Raw genomic sequence first — 20,795 nt, 5'->3', positions numbered from 1 at the left:
GTTTTTGGAGGAGCATCCATGCAAGGAGAGAGTAACAAGCCTGACTTGTGTCTGAAGTACAGCTGAAGAGGACATGAGGCCAGGAATAGCTTGTGCTGTTTGTGAGCCTTCCTCATTTTGCCAGCTATGGATGCCTGTCATTCTCCTGTCTGGCTTTCCCTCCTTCTATGTACCTCCTTGTGGGACAGAAAGTAGGCTGATGGACCTGTCTTGCTTGGTGCCTGCAGACATAACGGGGACTTGACACATGGTGTGGGAAATTCATAGTGAAATGGCTCCTTGTTTTGGGGAGACTTCTCCACAGCCTACTTTTTTGCCTAAACTACCAGGTTTAGGCAGCCTTCTTTCTGACCCTGAATGGCTGGAAGTGTCCTAGCCCAGCAGGAACTTCTTAGTCAGATTTACACTGAATTTGAAAAATAGATTTAAAAAAAAAAAAAAAAAAAAGGCAAAACTGAGCTGAAAAGCAAATGTTCTTGCAAAGGGCCCAAGGAGCAGCAGCTGGGGGAGACTTTCCAGAGGGACACGAGAGTTCCCGTAATGGCGGGGTAGGCAGCCGGACTTCACAGCAGCTGCCACTGGCTGCCATGCTGCTGCCTAAGCTCACCCCTGCTTCAGCCTCGCAGCGCCCCCTCCTTCGGTAGCCTGGCTTCCTAGTTAGCACTGGCTCCACTGGGATATTTACCTTTTCTGTGCTGGATTCCTGTGGTTTCCGAAGCATTCAGGTGCTCGCTTTGAGCCAAGGAATTCACATTACCTCACAGGCTGCACTTAGGCCAGAGCCAGCTGGCTTGGCCACAGCAGCCCCGTCCTCCTTGCAGTAACCCCTGCCTGGCAGGCCTCCACTTCTGCATGGACACCTGGGATCAGACTACAACCACTTCAGTAGACATCGCCTCGCACAGACGCTGTGGAGCAGTGTTTTTCACTAGATGTCCCCACTGGACTTTGGACCAGTGGATTGTGCGTCAAGCCAGGAGACTTTCTGCTGCTTCCTTGCTTTTTAATTAAGATAAGCAGGGTTTGAATCACTGAGGGGAAAGGACTATCTGTCTGTCTATGAAAAGACATATATAGAAATTTACTGCTTATACAGACACCTGCTACCTGATTTTAGACTATGTGTTTTTTACTTTGAATTTTCTTCTGTAAAATGGGGTAGTTGGGCCTCAGGCTGCTACTGTTTGAGAGGTGCAAGGAAGCCTACTGTATATATTTTTATATATATGTAATATAAATATTTTTTATATTTTTTACTATATATATTTAAATCATGGCCTAGTGATGCTCTTTGTTAAATCTGGTTCCCATGGCAGGTAGCTAGACACTTGTGAGTGGTATGGGATGTGGCCCTTAGTTAGAGTCCTTGTCCAAGGGTTTAATTTTGAACAATCTACTCTTGTTGAACTTCATCAAAACTGCTCTTTTGGATGAAAGAGTTGTTTAAAAAAAGGAGTGGAAAAATGGCTTCTTGAGCAATATTTGTATATCTTGCAGTGATGTAGTTACAATATTGACATAGCATATCACCATTCTCCAAGAAAAAGAAGTGTGTCTTGCTGGCTTCAGCAACCTCTCTTCTTGATGGTGTATTTTAGGAAATTCTGAAGGAAAAGTAGCTAAATACTAACTAGCAAATTCATTTTTGATCTCTTCTATAGACCCCTCCTCATCTTTCATGTTCCTCAAATTACTTCCCCGCCCCCATCCTTTGAGTCTGTCTTTGGGTAGCAGAGGGTGGTCTACCCAGGCATAGTGGGTCTCTGGGTATAACTACATGACCCTGCTGTTGAGCTTGACAGGGTCAGTGTACTAAAGAATTGGAGAGGCTAGGCAACTCTTGGTGACAATCTGCACGATGAGAAACCAGAGAATGTGAGAGACGGAAGAGGTTCACTGAATCACAGAGTGGCTGAGGTTGGACGGGACCTCTGGAGGTCATCTGGTCCAACCCCCCTGCTCAAGCAGGGCCACTTAGAGCCAGTTGCCCAGGACCATGTCCAGATGACTTTTGAATATCTCCAAGGAGGGAGACTTTACAACTTCTCTGGGCAACCTGTGCCAGTGCTAGGTTACCTTCATGGTGTTTCCTTATGCTCCGTAGGTTCAAAATCCTGTTAATGGCAGTGCATAAGTTGAAAACTTGCAAATTTGTTGTGAAAAGATAAAAAAAGGAAAATAAATCTTTTTTCCCTGTCCCCCCAGACATCTGATAAAACTGCTCCTGGATCTTGTCCTTGAACGTAGAACCTTTTGAATAATTTTATCCAGCTTTGGTTAGAGAAACTCTGCCATCATATGTCACCAAAACTTTTTATGTTTAGTAATTCCCATACAAGCTTTGGCTCCTGTTCATATTCAGTTGCTAACTGACATATCAGGTGCATGCTGTGGAAAATGTTCATGTTGGAGATAGGGGGTTTGTGATGGTCTCTAGATGTCTGTTTTCTGACCTGCACTGCAAGAGAACTGGGTCCCAGGTGGCATTTTGGAGTCCAGAACTTAATAGTGTTAAAAATGGAAATATCTGTAGTTCTCACCTACCAGTTGTAGTCCATTGAACAATTCCCATAGGGTGTCTTGTTTCTTTTCATCCTGATTTTAACAGCAGTTCATGGGAGCCATAAAGAGAATTGAATGGTGCAAACAACTTTCTATGTGGCTTTAGTTCCCTAAACAAAGTGGCAGCTAATAGACTAAGAGGGAAGCCAAAGTCTAATGCATGGTCAGGGGAGGGGAGAGGGACTGAGAAAGTGACTCCAAGCATAAAATGTGAGGAGCGTGGTTACAGAAAGACTACACTGGTTATTTCCAGGACATGTAGTCAGGAATTCTGTCTGCAGTCATGGAAAAGACTATCAAAATGTGTGCTTTTTCTGTAGCACTTGTTTGAGAGAAAAGGGATTAACTATTCTTTCCTTCTTCCACTCCAGGGTCTTTTCTCTTCTCCTTCTCCTTTCCCAGGCCCTGGCTAGGTGTCTCAAATAAGCATTCCAGAGCTGCCAAGTTTCATGCAAAACCATGTAACTTCTTACGTAAATATTTAATGATCCAGTTTATGTATTTCCAAAATTGGTTGCATATGACAAACCTTCCCTTGTGGTCAATTCATTTCCTGAAGTAATGCTGGGGCTAAGGCAAAGAGCAGTGTACAACCCCTCAGGTAGTGTCCTGCCTGAATGCGTGACGGTAAAATGGTAGGTTGTTTGGGTTAAGGTAGTGTAGGGGTGTGGGTTAGGGGCCAATCAAAGTGTGGTGTGGTGGATTTGGGAATTTCTAGAGGTAAGTGTGGACTCTGTGACATGTTTTGTAGATTGCTGGGTCACCAGGGAAGAGTGCTGCATGCCACTTGTGGAGTAAGTGGCCTGTTGAAGGTGGAGCTTAAGCTTGCTTATTAGGCTTATAGTGAACTCTTACAAGATGGGGAGGGAGGGCAGTGATCTGTCAGTATCTGAATGCCAAAGGTGATTTTTAACAGGGGAAGTCTGAAGCCTGACAGGGAGGCAGAGAGCTGGGATGCCTCTAGGCGATGTACTGTTAGTCTGGAGGTTGAGAGTACTTCTGGAGTCTGAAGGAATTAGTAAGGCTTCTCCCTTGATTTTCTGTTCCTGCTGCCTAGGCCACCTGCTGCCACTACTGTCACCCTACTGCTCGATTTTGACTGCTCTTTCCCCCTCTCTAATCCCAGAGAAAGTGCAGCCAGAGGGAAAGCAAATGTGCTGTTGTTGAAGGTGAGCTAGGTGGCAGTGTGTAGTTGTTGGTAAAGGGAACTGGTTGTTGCTTTTATCTGAGCTGGCATGTGCCTGTGTGACTTGACTGTGACCAGCTGAGACATGGGCAGGTGTGTCAGAATGATTGAATGTATGAGTGTCGCTTCTCTATTCTAAGTTTCAAATTCATAAGTGAAGGGCATCTCCTCTGTCCTGCTGAGGAAAAGAGAAGCTGCAGTGAAAGGGAGGGAGGCTGCCAGGGCTGTTCACAATATGATTGCTGCTACTTCTGCCTGGGAGGCTATATTGCTGGCAGCAGTTTGTGTGGAAACTGAATAGTGCACAGTCAACCTTGGTTTAACCTTTCTGATTTCCAGCTCTAGTTTTGGGGTAGAAGCTCTCCCACAATAGAGACTTTTGGAATCTAATCTGTTGTATATCATGTTAGTAGGTGTCCTTAATTTTTTCAACTTATCCCTTTCCTCAGATTTTTAAAAGGGCAAGATTCATTACAAGGGGAAGATCTTTGAGAGGATGGGAGTGCAGTGAGGTCAGGGAAACAAGTTAATGAAAGTGACTATCTTTGATATCACTTGTTGTTCAATTTAGACACTAAATACAAGCAGTACATAACATCAAGACGGGGGAAGGTGCTTCCTATGTCCTTGCTGCTGTGAGCTATATTATCTCTGTGTAATACATATCACAGAGGTGACCCAGGTTAATGCTGTGACAGGGGACCGTTCCTTGTGCTTCCTTTGCCTGTCTGCTCTCTGTGCCCCCAAGTCCATTGGCAGGTGAAAGAGAGTTCAGTCAACAGAGGAGAAATCCAAAATTGAAAACTTGCTGTTAGAACCTGCATTATGGAGAGAGCAAATCTGAATTCAGGCCAAAACAGACTTGATATCCTTCTGATGGTGGGTACAGAACAGACATCCATTCCTTTCTTGGTTACCTCTATAATATTTCACATTGTTAACAAGAACTGCTGGTTTAGATGAAGTGGGGTCAGAAGAATGCACTGAAGTGGCAGGAAACCTTCCTGTCTAACAGTGGAAAATTTCACCTGTTCCTAGATTTTTTTTAAATTTTTTTTCACTTGACAAATCCTCCAGCAAAATTCTTTGTAAGAATTCAAAGCAATGTGGATCCAGTTGTTGAACCATTCAGACCACACAAACTTAACTACCGGCAATACACAGCAGTGTTAAGTGTGTTGGGTCTTTGCATTGCAAAGCCTATGGAGTAGTCCAGATCTTGTACAGGATCAGATCACACTGGGGAAAAATAAGAGTTGCTTGAAGCAGAGCAAGAAAGAGGTGGTGTTAGTGAGCAGAAGATAGCGTTTTGACGAGTTTCACTTGTTAAAATAGTATCTTTTGGCTGAAGATGCGCCTCTGCATGGGGACAGTTCAGTCTCCAGCTTAGGAGTACTCTTGGATTCCTGGCTGATTGCAGGCTCCCACATAGCAGCATCCACGAGTAATGCTTTGGCTAGGAAAGTCCTGTCCTGGCAGATGATGACCTGGCCTCAGTTATTTGTGCCTTCAACACTCTTTGGCTGGATTATAGCAATATGAGATACCTGGGCATGAAGCCTTTAGTGCTTAGGAAAATAGCTCGTGCAGAATGTTGCAGCATGTGCTTGTGGTAAATTGTGTTACTGGGAAAACATCAGGCTTGCCCTTTATTTTCTGTGCCACCTTACCATATAGGTTCTAAACTGTTTTTAGGATCTTGGCCCTTATCTTTCAGGTGACAAATATTCTATTCTTAGACGTGGCCCAAAATTGGAAAAGAGGGGGAACCTGAAATGAAATTGGAAAAGAGAGGGGCCCTGAAATGAAATCATCCTCTAAAAGATTGTAAGATTTCTCAAGTGTTTATTCTAATCTCAGCTTAACACCTAGATGATTTTACAAACATTGAAGTTTTCCTACTTTCTACTTTTACTGTAAGGCCTGTTCCTATGACCTTAGTGTCTCTAAAAATAACCTGAAAATTTCTGTTAAGTAAGACATTCTGTAGCATGCAAGTCTCTTGTCTTTTCCTGGGGAGAACAAGTGTGGTGGATGAGTAGCCTTGTTACTACAGTGGAAGAAAGATACAGTGAAGTATAGTGTGAAAAGCTGTAGAACTATAGAGTACTGAAGGTAATCATAACTGATATTTCAGTGGTAGTAATGCTCTTCCATTGCAAGCAAGGGCGAGACACAGTGTAAGGGGTGTGGGCTATTGTCAGCATTGTACTTGTGATCTGTCACCATTCTAACATGCAGAGGCTATTGATAGAGGCTCTAGAAATAACTTGGATTTTCCATTTGCAGACTTGCACTTAGCATGAGGCTAGTAAGGCTGTCAAACCAGCTCTTGGAGAATGTATTAAGCTGGCATTTGATTCTGTTGTTTAAAGTTTGATAATAAATTTGAGTAATTTAATGTTTTGTATTTTTTTGATGCATTGCTGAACTGGCCCATGATATCCCTTAAGATGACAACATCCTAGTAGAAGAGAAAGTTTATGTACTAAGAGCTCTAGAAATCCCTTCTGAATAATCAGTCCCATGGAAATGTGAATTCTATGGGCTTGGAGCTCAGACCACCTAACAATTAAGGACGGTCTCTGTAGAAGGAAACTAATGCAAGCATTTGCAAGGTAAAGAAATACGGCTGTTTTAGAAGTCTTGTCTACATCTGCCAAGGGTTTGTATCCTCATATTTCTGATTATGTACATAATTAAAAAAGTAAGAAGCTGCTAAGCATGGTGAACCTAATTGCCCTCTGCTTCAAAGTATCGAGGGAGCCATGACTTTGTGAAATAGCTTGCTGCTTGTGCTCGCTATCTTCCAGGATCTGGCTGAAAGCATGTTATCAACAAATGCTTTCAGTATGCTGCTAATAAATGATTGTTGAAGTGGAGATCATGAAGAACAAAATACATGATAGGGCTGTTGTCACTATTTTCAAAACAGAAGTGCTAAATCCAGGATACTTACAGTTAAACTGAAAAGAAATTAAAATACTTTAAGCTGTGGAAATATGTGGAAAGGGATCCAAATGTCCAAACTCTTTTCTGTTGCCAGCTGCTTTGACTTCATATGTAGTTAAAGCTCAGAAAAATATGGTGCAAAATCTTATTCACTTTTTTTAACCTTGCCGCTTAGAGTTAATTACATCATGGAGTTGTTTGGGTTTTTTTCCTGCTCCACCTGTGTATTTAAGGATAGATTTAATCTGATGAGCATCATCATGGATTTGCTGGTATAGCTCTTGTGGAGAGAAAGGTATTTCTCAAAATGGCTGCCAAGTGAGGAAAGTAGTGGCTTTGTTTTAATTTTTTTTTTTTTTTTGGTGGGGGGCAGTTCTTTCTAAAGGAAGGATTTTTTGGTGTAACTTGTTAGATGTCATTGTATAGTTCAGCTTCTCAGCTATGGAAAATAATAGGGGAAGGATGAAGAGAGATGACTATTAATAAAGCAAATTGGGGATGCGTTCTTTTCTGGACACTAACTTTGTTGCACAGCCAGATGCTCCAAATTCCCTTCCCTTTCTCCCTCTTCCATTTTTCTTGAGTGCTGTCTCCCTTTTCTTGCTTTGAGGCTTCACACAAATCTACTCTCCTTTTCTTGCAAGTAACCCTGCTCTCCTTGGTACGTACTTTTCCTCTTGCCAGGGCTTAGGATAGTATATGTCTGACTGCCTTTACCCTTTCTTACTCCCCTTTATCTCTTTTGAGACATTGGCATCTTAAGCTATTGTGGTATAGGAGGGTGGCCAGGGTCAAGAGCAAGGTGTTTTTTCTCTTGTTGATTTTTTTGTTGTTGTTTTTGTTCTGTGTTTTTGAACTACAATGTGCTTGCTGTTACAAGCTGTGGTGTTTAGCAGTGGCTTATGCTAGTCACTCTGCCAACCGGATGCCCTGGATTCTGCCGTCGATCTTTTGTTTTATTTATTTTTCTCCAAAGTCTGAGGCCTAAAATATATATTGAAACAGGAATTGATTACATGCAGAATAAGAAAATTATTACAGTTGGACTAGATGATCACTGTAGCTCCCTTCCAACTGGAATTATTTTATTGCATTACATTTAACTTGATGGCATGTCCTTGTCTGGATGTAGGATTTTGCAAATGTTGCCACAAATAGTATTATCCTCTGCTTGATGTTTGATTTTTATTTTTTTAAGTTGTTTTGTGACCTGCTCCTAAAATGGAGGCACTGCCCTCTTTCTGTCCTGACTCTGCGTCCTAACACTCTCCTTTGTTATGTCTGAAAGAGGGTGTACCTGCATCTGATTGAAAGTTTATTCGTATTTTTCTATATCTGCGCAAGTGGCTGTTCAGTCAGATATGTGAAGTGATCCAACTTGCCTGTGGCTACGTAATCTGTGGAGGAGATCAAGTAGAGTGGCTGGAGTGTGCAACTGAGCAGTTGATGAGCTTTCAGTTGCAGTGCATCCTTAGATTGACAAAGGCTGATCATGCAACTACACATTTAGAAAGCAACTTTTGCACAAGATGTAATTTTAAGCACTTTAAATTGGCATGGCTACCAAGAGAACAGTCTTACACTCTTCCTGGCTGCTGTTCCCATTCTCATGTTGACCCTGGCCTTTCCTGGCACAGGCATGATCAGTTTCCCTCTGGCTTCAGGGTGCAAAGTGGAATGGAGGGGTAGCATGGGCAACTGTCCTAGCAGTTGGTTGCAGGAAGTCCTTCCCACTTCCCCAGCAGCTTATATTGTTTCAGCCTTCATTCAACCTCTTCTTAAAGAGGTGTGCTATTGATGAGATTACTGTTTAAATTGCTTCAGTGCAATTTTGTTCTGTATTCCTGTGCTTGTGAACTGATCTGATTTGATAAACAGCTTAGCAAAAAAGGCTGGTTTTAGATGGCTTGCTGTGCAGGACAGACACTCTTGTGCTGGTATTGTGCAGGTAAAATGAAGGCAGATAGTTGAGGAAAGAGTATGGGTAGCTTAGGTCTGTGTGGCCACTGGACGGGTGGGGTGGGGGAAATCAAGTTACAACTTTGTAGCTGGATCAGGGAGCTGCTCTACCTTTGTCCTTTCACACCCTTCTCCCTTTCACATCCTGTTCCCTCTGGCCCGCCCCAACACAAAACTAAAAAAAAAAAAAAAAAAAAAAAAAAATCCCTCAAATGCCTTACAAACCAAAATCCTGGGCTATTTTTCAGTTGGCTCAATTCTTTGATTCATTTCAACACAAACATCTGTGACAGTAGTGTATGGCTAAGGGAGTGGTGATGGGGTGCTTGGTTACAGTACAGGTAATACCTTTTAATCAGGAGGTTACCACTGTTTCCATAATAAACAGGCTGATTTAACTGTGGTATTGTTGGCTGTAACAGGGTTCATATGGACACTAGGTAAGCTTGTAGCAGTATCTTGCTCCTGATTGTGATCTTCCCTACAGTCCCTTTCTTTGTACACAGCTAGGTGACATCTTTGAGATATGGAAGGGCTGTGTAGTCCCTGAGAATGACAGCACCCTGGAGCAAATGCTGCCTTGTTGAACAAATTGGTCTGGCCTGCAGGTTGTACCTGGTTTCCTGGATGCCTCTTGAGAAGGAGGATTGGCAGTTGTAGGTTATGTAGTTGGTGGTGGCAGAAATCTGTTCCCACCTTCAGCCTTTCCTAAAGCATCCTTGGAGTACACGAGAACTGAGCTGTGCTTGTATGAGACTTCAGGAAATATTGACTATGGTATGCATATGTAGTATGATTGCTCTGAATGTGTGCATTTCCCAGGACCAGTGGATCTTACGTATTCATGGTAGGTCCTATTGTGAAAATGAGGGGACTGTAACACTGACTGTCTAAAGCAAAGTGGCCTGTTTGGCCAGGATGCCCAAGGACCAGAAATCTAAGCAGTTGAGAAAAAATGTGCCTAGCATTATGTGTACACTGTTAGGCTGTGAAAACTCCCAGGAGAACAAATGGAACTCCCTGCTCTAAGACATTGAAAAAGAGACTAAATGCACCTGGATGTGGCCCTTGAGAATAAACAGTATTTTTTCTGAGGAGAGGTTGCATTTGATGAAGTCTCATTACATGCATTCTCTCCCTAGCTGCTGTTGTTGAGTGGTCTGTGTAGTAGGTGATATTTAGCAAACATGTCACTTGTTCAAGAACTACTGTGAATCTTTATCCTTCTTTACAGGTTTGCAACAGTGAGGTATGACCAGGCATCCAAGAACATTAAAAACCAGTTCATGCATCTGACCAACTACAGCGTCAACAAGAAAAGTGGAGATTATGTCAGGTACTTGGCTGGAAAATGGAACTTGATCTCTAGAAGGTTGGGTCAATTTACCTAAGTTGGTCTAAGGCTGGCGCAAGTCCATAGAGGTAGGCCAGTGGTGTCAACTTGTTTCTTTAATTTATTTTCAGTTGTGATGATCCTGAAGTAGAGGATTATGGAAACAAGTGGAGCATGAGTGCAATGCTGAGGTACTTAAAACAAGAGGGGAGAGACACTGCAGGTCAGTACAGATCTTGTTCTTTTATTCCTTTGTTGAATCTTAATCATCTCACTTGTGTGAATCCTAAGAAGTCAGGGAAGAGCCCCCGTGAGTCCCATTTAGCACCGGAGCAGGGTGGAGGGAAGCATTGTTCCTTACAGCTTTCTCACTAGAGCTGTGCATTTATTCTCTATCACCAGAGATGGGTCCTATCCCCAGAGATGAGGCCTACCCCTTCCCTTTTGCAAATAATATTCTGAGACTTTCTCAGGGTGTGTTTCTTAATATTTTACCTACATTTCCCATTTCTTAAGGTCATTCCATTCCTTCTAAAAGCTTCCCTCCCTCTACTGCTCCCATGGCCTGTTCAGGCTGATGAGTGACCAACCTCTGGAGAACTGTGCCAGTTTGAATGACTCTTGGATGTGGTGTCATCTTTCCATGGCTCAGGTTTTTGCTGGGTGTTTTCATTTCAGTCTGTGTTTCATATAAAATAGCTCCCTCTTCCACACCTTTGCCAGGTCTGCTGGGAGTAAATGCATCTGCAGAGCAGAATCCAGGTATATCCTTTAAGGAATAAATACCTGTGATACTGAGGCATCAGTAACACTACTCATAGCAGCTATGCCCATATTGCAAATGTTGCCAGGGTGCACTTAGATGTTGGAGGAAGGGGTTTCAATCTGGCTTTCAGATGGAAGTAGACTTTTTCCCCATCATACGCGTACATGGCTGTCCAATTACTTGCACCATATGTTTTCAGTAAGCTGTGTATGCAGTTACTTATATTGATACATTTCCACACCCCACCCCAACCTAAAGTATAAAACATGCACTCTTAATTATGAAGTAAATTGCTCAGCAATGTAAGCAGGTTTCTCTATCCATTACAAGGCTTCTTGCACCTTTCTCTGATGCATCTGGTTCTGGTCGTACGGAGGCAGAATGCTGGCTGGAAAGTGCTGGCCTTGTCTGGGCTGGCAAGTTTTGTGCTCTGGGACGTTTATGTGCACTTAGACATTCCCATGCTGTGTTGCTTCCACTTAGTGGTCTTCTGGCACAGAAGTTCACATCTGAATTTGCTTGCATTATCCTCTGTAATTATTCAGGTCCCTGCATGTCATCATCTGAACATGAGAAATAGTAATTGTAGGCCTAAATTGAACTCTCTAGTCAAGTGCTTTGTACTAGATGTTCTTTGGGATAGGGAATACCAAATGTCTGTGTGGGTTTGCTAGAGGTCTTGTGTGTTTGCTTGTGCTCCCTTTGAGGGGTGAGGAAGGCTGTCCTATCATCCCTACTAACTTTTCAGACTACAACTCCAGTGTTTGTTTATTGCCTTCTCCTCTCACTTCTCTATTCCTTGTTGTTGAAAACAGAAACTAAGTGTGGTGTTCTTTATATTGCATGACACATCCCAAGCCGAGTGTAGAATCCGGGTCTACATCTAATGTGCATCTTTTCTTCCCTTTTGCTCCCTCTGTCAGCTCAGATTTCTGTTCCTGAGCTCTGTTTACAGGCTCATACAGGAGCTGGAGAGAGCTTCCTTACTGAAACTGCAGATTATCTATAGGTCAGCAGGACTGAGAGCTGTCACCAGTCATATAATTTTGAAATGATTTGTGAATCATGGTATGGGAACAGCTGCTTTAGAGGAAGGTGCAACATCACAGAACAGTTATCTCATTAAAGTCCACAAGAAAATTTTTTGTATCTCAGTGGCTATAGCTTATTCTCTGTAGTTTAAGGGCTTATCTCACTAACCCACTCTTGTTTAATCCTTCCTAATACTCTGACTGTGATCAGACTCCAGCTGACTTGTGCTGATGTGCTTGCCACATGTTTCTGCTTACTTGCACTGTACATGTACTCACTTCTATCACTCTCATTTGTGAGTATTTTTGCACTAGGATACTTACGCATGTATCTATATACTTATGCTTGCATGGATTTCCAAACATCATTGCTTTGTCATCCATAGGCTCTCACGTGCTTTGATTCACAAAGGTATCTGTCCATATGCATATTCTCATGCTTTTCTAGATATTGTGTGCTACTTCACAATCTACTTTTTTTTTTTTTCCTCCCCTCCTTGCAGCACTGATGGCCAACGTGGAAGACCTGATTATCAAGACTGTAGTTTCTGCTGAGCTGGCCATAGCCACAGCCTGTAAAACTTTTCTTTCACATCGTGGCAGCTGCTTTGGTAAGGCACTGCGGGCATCTTTGTTGATTGGCTCTTGAGTACTGTTTGAAACTTCCAGCTTTCTGATGCTGCAGAGAAATGTGCATTCCCTATTGCAAGGAAGCCAGATACTGGGTTTTTTGTTCCGTATAGGCCTCTGTGAGGGCAGGGGATGTTGAATCCCGGTTGCCCATGTGCCAGTGTCATTCATCAGAATCTCATGCTAGAAAATGGGATGATGAAAAGGAACTTGAAAAGGAACTGGGGAAGTGCTGGAAAGTTGAAATTACCGACCCACTATTAAATATCTCTTTAGAGCATTTAATATTTTCTATTGAGCCATCTAGCCCAATGTAGTTCTGAATTATTGTCCTGCATGCATCTGAGGACTAGGGAGGAATGTGTAATGTAGTCCCTGGAATGACAGTCGTGGTAAATGCTTCTGGGCTTGTGCTTGTGTGAGAGTACCGCATGGTGGCGTCGAAGCCTATTTCTGGCAGAAGCTGGATGCAGAACTGTGTGCTGGCAAAGGGATTTGAGAACTCACTGGCAGCAGATGCTGGGATGAGGTCCAGAAAGCAGTGGCTGGTACCACAGTGTGCCTTCTCCCGCTTTCCAGTGGCTGCTTCCCAACCTTCCCTAAAGAGGCCTCCTCCTGCTCTTAGCCACCCTTTGCTCATGTGTATACACGCACGAAGATGGAGTCTCAGGACAGGGGAAATGAGTCTAGAATTAGTCTCTGTCAGTGCTTAAACCAAAGATCAAGCTTGGCTTAAGCTATCCCATGTTTAGGTATTGGGATTTATATTTAAACTAGCCGTGACAGGTAAATCCATTTGTGTGGTCCTTGCATTGCACTTGGGTATTGACAATTCTGCAGCTTTCAATACTCTAACGTAAATGCTGTCATCTTTGGATATTTGGGTGTGATGAGATAGTCAAGAGTCAAGGAGGAGTAATGGTTGATACATTGTTTAGTTACCTGCCAAACTAGCTACCTCTCTGGCCTTAGTTTCTCCTGACTGACTCTGATGCCTTTGTTCAAAGTTGGAGAACCTTGGCATACATGGGTATTTATGAATTAGATAATAGTTTTAGTGAAGTAGCAGTTTATCAGCTACTCCAGAAATATCAACAACTGGATTAAAAAAAAAGGCACACAAAAAAACTTTAACTGCCTCTTTTTTTGCTTCTCCCTTTTCCTTCCTCAGTTGTGTCTCTAGATTCTTCTGAGCTGTGTATGTGGAAACTAATGTTCCTCATGTACTTTTTGCTGGGCCTGGCTCTGAGGTTATCCCACTTCCTGCTGCCTCCCCAGGGCTGCACTAACCACCCTCTCAGATGCTCCCCCACAAATAAACTGTTTTGTTCCATTTATTTCAGTGTAAACATAAATTAAGAGCTTCCCAGGAAAGAGAGCTTAAGTAGGAGCCATACTGCTTCCCTAGGGAGCCTGAGGCATTTCCAGAGCTCAGTACTTTCTGCCACCTTCCCCCACAATTAAGTGGTGGTCCTTGTCCCAAGGATTTGAACTGCCCTTGTCATGTTGTACGGCTCATTCTTCATCCACGTGTCTTGTTCTGACACTCTTTGGTTGTGCCACTTTTAACCCTGTTGTAAAAAAAGATGTTTTTTCTAGCTGGAAACATTCAGAATGGCTGAGTTCATAGCTGTTAACATGAGGGAGAAAACTGGCAATGAAGATTTCAAGGCAGCATGCAGAGGCTCCCAAGAGCTTTTTTTTTCTTTTTTTCTTTTTTTTTTTCATTTTGGGCTGTGAACAATGAAACTGTATGTGTGTCCTGAGAAACTTTTCAAATGATCAGTCTATCTCAGACTTCAGAAACCTGTGTCTGAGATTCAGATACAGAGGTAGGCCTTGTTTGGAAAACTTCTAGAAAAATATGACTAACAATGTGTATTCTACTCTAGTCTTAGTAATGCTGTTGTTCCAGGGAATAGGACTCCAGCACAGTTGCCACCTTCTTGCTAAAAATTAAATCACAAGTACTTATTTGTCTAGATTAGGTTGCCCATTTTATTTATGTAACAGTGTAGCACTGCTGTGGTCCTTCATTCCTTTCCCAAGTAAATTTTTTTTTAATGTAATATACTTGTTTTCTAGATTTGAGGGAAGAGACTCCATTCATGGCTTCTTCATGTTCTAAAATAAGACTTGTGAGACTGTATGGTTCCAGCTACCCATGCTTGCCTAGAAAGTGAGAGTGGTAGGTCAGGAAGATTCTTTTTCTAATGTCAAAGTGGAGTGCTACTGACAATTTGTGGAAAGATTGTAGTGAGTCCCCTTTTGGCCATGTCATGTCAGCTGTTTACTGCATTCTAGTAATCATCAGTTCTCAGAGGACTTGGGATGCTCAGTAGTTTTGTTCGTCTGAAGTGCATCACAAAGTAGTGTAAGTACTACATGATTTTGTTGCAGCCTTGTTCGTGCATTGTTATTAACAATGTGATCTCAAGCCTCTATTTTGTTCTTTATGATTAGCTAATAACTCCTCATGTAAAATTAAGCTGCAAGTAAAAATTGCCTTAACCAGTAGCCCCAGAGGAGGGCATGCTGCAGGACTCTGAACCACTGCATTGTCCTGAAGCTGGTCACCAGTTGAGTTGTTGGTTGCCTCTGGAGCCTTCTTTAAGAAAAACTGGATTTTGCACTGCCTGTGAGGGACATGACATCTCAGTGTGGGAGCAGGAGGTATGATAGGGGTACATGTGCCCAAGCCAATTAAAGACTGCATTAGTCCTGGAGTAAGCACTTCTGGGTAGGCTAGAAAAGGTAGCGAGACTTGCTCTCAGACAGACTGAAAAATCTCTCTGTAGGATGGTTTAGTAGGGGATGAAATGAAGGCAACTAGGTGCAGCACATATTTTTGCCAGCATCCAGTATAGCACCATTTTCTGTACTCACTGAAACATGATCCTGAAGAAGCAATAGATTTAAGTCCCCAGTTTCATTCCCAGCTCTAGTCAACCCAGCTGTGACACTGTTGAGCTCTTCTGCAATCAAGAAGGCAGGATATGATAATAGGCCTCTTGATCCCACCAAAGCAATGAGGTTCTTACTTGGCTGTTCCTGTGTGCTAAGGCTGAACTGGTCAGGCTTATGCTTCTAATCACATCTACATTAAGATGGTATGGAGCAAACAATAAACTATTGTACTACTTGAGTGGTGCTGACCTGGAGCTAAATGCTTAAAAAAGTCTTCATTTGTATCTCATGACCCTTTTTCAACCATCTGTGTTGCTGCTCTTCATGAGCATTTAATTTTAGTAGTAGTAGCAGTTGACCTGTTTGGGTGAATGGTAGCCTTTTTTAGTATTGAACAGTGCTGGTCTGCTCCATAACGAATTCTGCAGGACACTGGAATTTTGAGTTTCTTAAGGAATTGCTGTGCAGACTTGCTTGACATGAGTATGGGTGAGTCCCTGCTTAGAGACTTAGGTCAGCCATACATACACGATACGCATATCTTATATTGTTTTCTGGTTTCATAGATGACATGTCAAGGAAAAGCAGAACAGGTATTCCCTACACTTACGTTGCTTTTGCGAAGCTTAATCCATTCTATTTTTATATCCTTACTGTCAGTCTTTGCTTTAAAGCCAGATTTTGAATCTGAAAAAGGTTGTCCTTAGAGCCCTCTGGCTGCTATCAGATTCAGGAGCTCTGTACCTTCCAGGACAGGTCTTTTGATGATCCAATGTGCCAAGGTAGGTTTTGTAATATAACTATATCTTCAGAATTTAACAAAGCTGTCAGCTGAGTCTGAAGGATAAAATGAGTTCAAGGGATAGTTCTTCTAATGGTAACTCCTGTAGGAGTCTCTCTCTGCTCTGTTTTCCTTACTTGTCACTTCATAGCTCTAAATGGTACCTAACTGATAGTTGATGACTTAAAACCCACAGCTGAGCTGAAAGAGTCAGGATCTCTGTTGCTGCAGAAGCTTTCTGGTTTCTTTAGGAAGCTGTTCTCAGCTTGGTAGCACCAGTTTTCTTTTTCAGGGTGCTGGGGCAGACCTAGGAAGAATTAAGTCTTCCAAAACCAGCTATAAAGAAATGATCAGCATTGTCAATTTATCATCAGTAGACTTGTGTTACCAAAGTCTGAATCAACCCTGGCTTCTCATTGGTTCTGGTAGTGATGTTAAGGTCTTTAGCAGATAGACAGGAACATGGAAGCGAGGAAGACCAGGTTATTGTCTCTTAGTTTGTTTGGGGCTACGGTTGTTGGGATTTAGGAGCTTGAAATCAGAAGAACTTGGGCTAGTGAAGTCAGGAAACATGCTCTCTTTCTCCTTCATGTCATGTACCCATGTATCTATGGAGTCTGCTGACTTTTATTTTGATCTACCTGCTACTACATTTTCTTAATTTGGCCACCTAAGTTTGTTGAAGAACAAGTAGCAGCATATCTACTCTGCTGTTTCCCAGTGACATAAGGGAAGTTAAGTGATGTCCAAAGGTGGTTATTGGGATGTTAACCTCTTCACTCACTATGATCTCACATGCTGGGTTGAAGAACTTTCTCCTTCATGGGTGATAATTTATTTAGGTTCATAAAGGCAGCCCAATTTGCACCAAGACTCCTGTTCTTTGCTGTTAGCCTTGAAGATGGCCTTATTAGGTTTTCTGACTTCAGAATAGAAGGAAGATTCCAAGTCTGATTTTGGTACAGGTGATGAGTCCAACTGTAATCTTTCCTTCACCAAAGAAAGTAGTGGTTTATGAAGGAGGGCAACCAAGATGTTGAAAGGTCTCAAGGGCAAGACTTAGGAGGAGCAGCTGAGGTCACTTGGCTTGTTCAGCTTGGAGAAGAGAAGGCTGAGGGGTGATCTCGTAGCAGTCTACAACTTCCTGAAGAGAGGCAGTGAAGCGGGAGGTGCTCATCTCCTCTCTCTGGTGACCAGTGGTAGGACATGAGGAAATGGAATGATGCTGTGTCAGGGGAAGTTCAGACTGGACATTAGGAAAAGGTTCTTCACTGAGAGGGTGGTCGGTCACTGGAACAGGCTCCTTAAGGGCACCAACCCTGTCAGAGTTCAAGGAGCATCTGGATGATGCTCTTAGTCATATGATTTAGTTTTAGGTAATCCTGCGAGGAGCAGGGAGTTGGACTTCATGATCCTTATGGGCCCCTTCCAACTCAAGACACTCTATGATTCTACATAGGCACCCTGAAATTAATCCATTTCTGAAGACTTTATTGGGAATGTGACTAAGTGTCCTTCAGGCTCCAGTAGCAGGAAAAAAGCTTGAGAAGTCATAAGTGATGGACTTTCTCTGGTTACTTATTGTGGAAAAAGTGCCTCTAAATGAGGTAATTACAGTTTGGCCAAGCTAGTGTGACAAACTCTGGCAGGTGCAGGCTGCATCTTGTGAAGTAGACAAGAACACTAACATGTGGAATAATTCTGTCCCCTCTTGTTGGGTCCTTTCCTGTAATAACACTGAGAGATAAAGCCTTTCTCTGATAAAACAAAGTTCTCTAGCAAAGGGAGTTAAGCTGTATTATTTGGAGTGCAAGGGAAATTACTGCACAAGACTACAGTACCAGTACTTTCCCCAAAGCCTTTGGTGTCCGAAGTAGAAGCTTCTGTTCTATTACTTGATATGATACAGTATGGCCTTTTGCTTATCAAAGCCTAAACTGTTATGTTGGCCTTTTGTAGAGTAATGGGAATGATTTGGGACCTGATTGTGATAGCCCCCAAGATGTAGATTTGTTCATGTCCCCATAACTGTTAAGATGTGCTCTACCAGAGTTGAAGCAGGTACTGTACCATCACTAGATAAAGTGATGGAGTTCATTTACAAAATACTATGTAGTCTCTGAACCCTCAAGTTTGGCAATATGTTCAACAAAGGAGTATGTCCATCACTATACTCTTAGAAGTTTTTCTCCCTTGCACTGACTGGTTGCTGTTTTGGATGAAATTGTAGCACAGTTAACTTTTCTAACTGAAGCTCCTTGATACAAGTTGTCTGTAAGCATGGTCTGCAGGATTCCTTCCTTTATAAAGCACAGGAGAAGTAGGAAGGAAAAAGGGAAGACTTGAATTTCAGTGGCACAGGTGTAGTTCCTTGGATTAGGAATGTCCTTAAATATGCTCCTGCTTAAAATGAGAAAATCATTTTTTATTGCAAAAGCAAAAGTGTTGCATACTGTGCAGCTTTTTTTCAGTGTATATGTGTCCCTTCATAACCTCAGGTTGCCTCCATTCAGTTGCAGAATATGTACTTTGCAGTAAAGTTTTCTTCTTTTTTGTTCAGTGAACAAGCTGAAAACAAAGACTAGAATTACGACCGCAATAATTGCAACCCTCTAGGAACTGAGCTTATTCATTCTATGCAAAATCATGAAAACGTTGTTTGCGCTACGAGGCTATCACTTGTGACTTAGTTTCTAGACTTACAAAGAATAGCAAATTCTTTGGGGAGATTTTCTAAAAGGGAGTGCCAGTGCAGTCTTTGACAGGATTATAAACCAAACTTGGAATACATGGTAGTTTACCAGAACCAAAAAGCTTGAGACCATGTCTCTAGCCTTCCGCAGTCTTAAATAATGACATTGGCAAAAAAATATCTCTGGCTGAACTGTTGCTGTTAAACTTTAGTCTGAAGCTAGCCCTTCTCTTGGGAGGATGGGAAGCTCGGTCAGCAGTGACTTCTCTATGGGGGTTGGAGGGGAGAGGCAGGCTGTTCCTGCTGAGTCTTGGCAACAGCTGGTACCTCCTTATATAATCCCAATCTCTTTAGCAAATGTCAAGGGTGAAACATGTTTTTGTGGATTGTAGTAGCAAGGGGAGGGGAGCATGGGAAGGCACTGTGGAAACTTGCTATCTTAGTTTCTTCTATTCTTCCCTTAATAACAATAGTGGTACAAGGTGGATTGTCATAAACCTACCATTGCCACAGCCTGAGGCATGTGTTTCTCTCTGTCGTTCTATTTTCTTTACTCTCTCTAGAGGGAAATGACAAGCTTGCTTAAGTTGGTAATTGCAGACGATATACTTCTGATCTTGCTGTGCTCATGTGATTCTACATCTTTGTGCTGCCTGTGTATTTATTTTTACAAATGGTAGTGGTGTTTCACAGTAGAAAGGATACTTCTTCTGTGTTTAATCTAGGTATTGCATTTTCCAAATGTGGAAGAGGGCTAAGGAGATATTTCTGGGATAGTTGAAACCACAGGTAATTTGTCTTCTGTTTGTGCCCTAGTATGCCAGGCAGACTTGAGAACCCCTTCGTGCTAAGCCCTCTGTGGGAACCTGTGAGGCTTGATTCTGTTGCCAGAACATGGATATTGTGTAGCTCCTGGTGCCCTGAGGTAGCAGACATCTGTCTAGGGGTTGTAGATATGACCTAGAATACATGAAGCTTGGGGCATTAGGGAGCAGCAGTGGAGTCTTCCTAGGAGACCCTAAGGCATTGCAGGTGGCATTAGATGTCTGTGTTGGAATGGAATGGAATTGAGTCAACAGGGATACCGTGAAGAGCTTGCTGTCCTAATAAACAAGGCGGACACAAGGGAAAGGAGTGTAAAGCACCAGCAGCATGGTCAGGGCTAGCTAAGGTCAAGAGGTTTCCCTCATGTATTTGTAAAAGTGGATGGAGTGAGTGAGTGACTGGATGGGAAAGAGGGAGGTTTAAAGAGCAAGTAGTTTGGAAGGGAGAAAAGTGTCAGAGAGGAGGACAAAGTCAGAGGAGCCAAAATACTAGCAGAGGTCCTTTGACGGGCAGAGGGAGGGAATGGCCAGCAGCAAAAGCAACAGCTAGTAAAAACAAAATGCTCTGCTTCCTGGCTGGGATTGGGAGGTCGCAGACCAGCAGCTGCCACAGGCCCACTCATTGCTTCTCTGCCTTGGGCATCAGCTGCCTGTCCACTGGAGTTTGCTATGCTATTAAGACTCACAGGTCTTCACCAAACCTGAGTTTGTATTTTGAAATAGTGTATTAAAATAATCAGAAGTTTCTCCTGGTCAAAATGCTTTGCTAATGTTTATACTTGTAATCCCCACCTCCTCCTTTTCCCTCTACTGCAGCCTTTCCCGTCTAGGGAGCAGGAGAGCCAAATGTAGATTCAGCCTCATTTCTTTGGAGTGAACCAACTCCTTAACTCTCTGCTCTTTTGCTTCCCACTCAATGTCTGGCTACACAGTCTAGAAGAGTGAGCAGGCAATACTCACTCTGCTGCCATTTCCTCCCCTTCCAAGTCCCCCCCACAGCTCATTAACTTCCCATTATAAGCTACATGAGCTTTTGCACAGCTGTCTGCATAGGAAGATCTTGTCAAGCAGTCCAGCTCCCCGGAGCCAGCATCAACGTCAGGCAGGCGACAAAAGGCCAAGGCCAGAATTCAAGGAAAGCAGCATGGCAAAGAAATTCTCCTGCTTTCACT

At 42.8% G+C, this 20,795-nt stretch overlaps 1 protein-coding gene across 13 annotated transcripts in view; it reads left to right on the top strand.

Moving 5' to 3' along the window:
• The window catches only part of TTLL5 (tubulin tyrosine ligase like 5), a 145,550-nt gene that overhangs the window by 15,830 nt on the left and 108,925 nt on the right, over positions 1-20,795 (top strand). For all 13 annotated transcript variants that reach the window (XR_005931968.1, XR_005931967.1, XR_005931969.1 and 10 more), the window contains 3 exons: positions 9,894-9,995; positions 10,124-10,215; positions 12,293-12,400. Coding sequence is in view for 10 of the 13 variants with exons in the window: in XM_030003084.1 (XP_029858944.1) it covers positions 9,894-9,995; positions 10,124-10,215; positions 12,293-12,400 (302 nt within the window). In the remaining 3 variants the exon portion in view is untranslated. The remainder of the gene's footprint in view (positions 1-9,893; positions 9,996-10,123; positions 10,216-12,292; positions 12,401-20,795) is intronic.

This window comes from Aquila chrysaetos, chromosome 2, assembly GCF_900496995.4.
Source record: "Aquila chrysaetos chrysaetos chromosome 2, bAquChr1.4, whole genome shotgun sequence".
Lineage (NCBI taxonomy): Eukaryota > Metazoa > Chordata > Aves > Accipitriformes > Accipitridae > Aquila > Aquila chrysaetos.
This window is presented reverse-complemented; position numbering and strand designations above follow the sequence as displayed.